Below are 2,627 nucleotides of genomic sequence, written 5' to 3'. Positions count from 1 at the left end.
CAACGAGGTACGTAGCCTTGACTGCCTTCAAAAGTGATAGGATTAATTGTTACATTAGTTTTTTGGAATTTTAACTTTCTATCGATCAAATTTGACCACCATAATCGCCTGGTACCGTTCTTTGAAGATTCTTGTCCAAAAGAAGCTTGAAGGTCCCATGATACCAGTCAACGATCAAGCAATTTGCCTTGTGGCTAATATGCATAATTACCTTGAAAGGACACATGTACGCGTAACGTGTCCCCGAAAAAGAATGTGCCTGGTCATCGTGCATTGGCTTACACGAAAAAGAAAATGCAGCACGTTTGTGCCGGGGAGGTTCAACTTTTCAAATATGGGCCAGATTGCGTCTTACGTCATGAGAACTTTCCCTTTTTCTTTAAGTTGCTGTCGTTAAAGTTCATGTCTACAAGCAGATGTAACTTTGCAAGAATCGTTATTTTGATGGAGTATTCGATGATGCTTTAAGATCTGTCAGCGGCCACAGGAGCTTGCAGACTGATACCCCGGCATAAGTACCCCATCCAAAAAGGAGGGGGAACTGTCCCATATTGACGGGTCGATCTATCCACGCCCTGCTTCAGCAAAATGAACTTACGTACAATTTATTGAGGCATATCAGTCGTGAGTCGGATGATCTCCCGCTTTAAAGCAGGTAGCCGCCTAGAACGTGGCGGAGGGCATCATGCGCTCTGTACGGGTAAAAGTTAAAGTACTTTCACTCCCTTCGCAAGCGTATCCTGTCCCCATGATCCTCACGTAATGGTCCATTTCTATCGCTTGTGCTTTCGTCTCTTGGGTCCTGCGCCTCAACTGCGAAGTCCTGATGTCTCAATTTTATAAACTGATCCAACGCTTGTTTGATTCCTGTGGTGCCATCCTCTGTAGAGCTCAAAGCCACTGCTGCCGACTGCGCAGGCAGGGAGGAAAGCAACGAGGAGAGAGAGGAAACTACGGGCGAAGATGAGGAAGCGAAGGGGGTGGTGGTGGGGGAATCGGGAGACAAGGTGGGCGACAAAGCCAAGGAGGGTTTCGACCAGCTAGGTACTCCGATCAAGGGGTGGGTGCGGACCTCCACCCGCGCGTCCAGGCAAGTCAACCGTCTACCCCTCCCATCAAACAATTCAACACGTGCGTCCACTCCGAAGCCTGGCGTGAGACCCGGGACGTGGGCATGGATGACGGAGGTTGTGGAGTGATGCGGCAGGAGGGGACAGTGCACACCGGACTCGTGGCAGATCGCACGTCTCTCGGTCAGGGGAATCCCGAGCACGTGCACTGCGGAATGAAGGAAGGGAGAGAGTGCGAGAGTGAAAACAGTGCCAGGACATGGGGAAAAGCCTCGTTTGTGCGATGTGTGTCGCTATTTACCACGGTGTACAATTGATCTCCATCGCAACCTGGTCAAAACAATTTCTCATTAACGTCTGATTCCCCCCTTTTCCCTTGAGCCTATCTTGCTTCCTTAAATGCACCTGTTACCAGCGCTTCTCCCCCCGTCACCGTCACATTCGGAGTGTAGATGGCGGTGATGGTCAATTCCCTCCCAGGGACCAGCGGCCAGGCGTTCAGGCGGATCACCTCGACACCCAACTCATCGGGTCCGCAGAGCTTGAAGGGGAGAAGGTGATCCTCCGATATGACATAAGGAAGCAAGCTCCAAAATAATGGAATTGCCACGTAGAAAAGGCGGGGAAGAAGCCGCATGACCTTTTTTTCTTCTACAAGAATTACCTGCCCGACGACTGGAAAGAATATGTGAAAAAGAATGTATGGCAATTGGTCTACATTGCGCAGAATATAGACCCCTCATTTACAATCAACAGGATACAAACAATATGTACTGTTTTTCCAGGCCGGCACTCACTCGTTAGGCTTATTTAGACGTGTTTCGTGATCGAGGCATTTCTATACTAAGGATCGTGTCGGGAGATTCTCCACGTCCTTTGCTTTCCGCCTTTGCACATTCTTGAACCATCCAAGCTTCGAATTAAGCCCAAAAAGAAGGTATTTTTATAATCAGTACATCATTGGGTGCCAGCACACCGTACTGGACAAAAGTCTTCCACTTCCTGCTAGGCAAATGAAACACACTGATTGTTTTAGGTCCTAAGCGAGGGCTGATGGCGACCCCATCATCCGTTTCGCATGCAACGCGTTACCAGGCACGGCGACTTCCATAATGACGTGTATACACGTCAAAATTGAGCTAAAGGGCAATTGTGCCCTTACTTTTTTCTTTTGAGGGTCGGAAAGCCCGTAGCAGAAAGCCTGGAGCTCCTTCCGACAACCCCTCTTGGAAGCGACGGCCCATATCTCGTTCAAGAGTATATAAATTAAAGAGCCTATGATTATATATTACATGAAAATGTAAAGACCTATAATCATACCCTGAACCAGCAGCGTACTAACTGAAGGACGAGATGATAGCCAGAGGTCTGGAGAGTGGTAGCAGCGGTCGAATGAGTCGAGTCTCTACGCAGGTCATGCTCTAGTTAGCACGCTATAATTTCCCAGGTCCTTTCACGCCACGTGTCTGGTGGGAAGGCGGAAAAGAATCGGCGTCGTACGCCTCTTTTTCTTAAAAATGCGTGTCATGCGTGGCCGAGCAAACATGCATTGGGCAA

General features: G+C 48.9%; 1 protein-coding gene across 1 annotated transcript; it reads right to left on the bottom strand.

Moving 5' to 3' along the window:
- Positions 1–454: 454 nt before the first annotated feature.
- NGA_0683400 (npc21 dicdi ame: phosphatidylglycerol phosphatidylinositol transfer protein 1) lies at positions 455–1,748 on the bottom strand. Its single transcript, XM_005853321.1, has 2 exons — positions 1,476–1,748; positions 455–1,278 (listed from the first exon to the last, which is right to left on the bottom strand). Exons 1-2 carry the CDS (start codon positions 1,705–1,707, stop codon positions 719–721), a joined length of 792 nt encoding a protein of 263 aa, XP_005853383.1. The 5' UTR covers positions 1,708–1,748; the 3' UTR covers positions 455–718.
- Between the last annotated feature and the right edge of the window lie 879 nt (positions 1,749–2,627).

The sequence above is a fragment of the Nannochloropsis gaditana genome (assembly GCF_000240725.1).
Source record: "Nannochloropsis gaditana CCMP526 unplaced genomic scaffold scaffold956, whole genome shotgun sequence".
In the NCBI taxonomy this organism is placed as follows: domain Eukaryota; class Eustigmatophyceae; order Eustigmatales; family Monodopsidaceae; genus Microchloropsis; species Microchloropsis gaditana.
Note: the sequence above shows the minus strand (reverse complement) of the source record. Positions and strands in the feature narration are given on the sequence as shown.

Excerpts from the sequence above, each read along its gene's own strand:
- NGA_0683400 (XM_005853321.1), bottom strand. The coding sequence starts at position 1,707 with ATGCGGCTTCTTCCCCGCCTTTTCTACGTGGCAATTCCATTATTTTGG. Across the intron at positions 1,279-1,475 it reads GGGAGAAGCGCTGGTAACAG|TGCACGTGCTCGGGATTCCC; the intron begins GTGCATTTAAGG and ends TTCATTCCGCAG.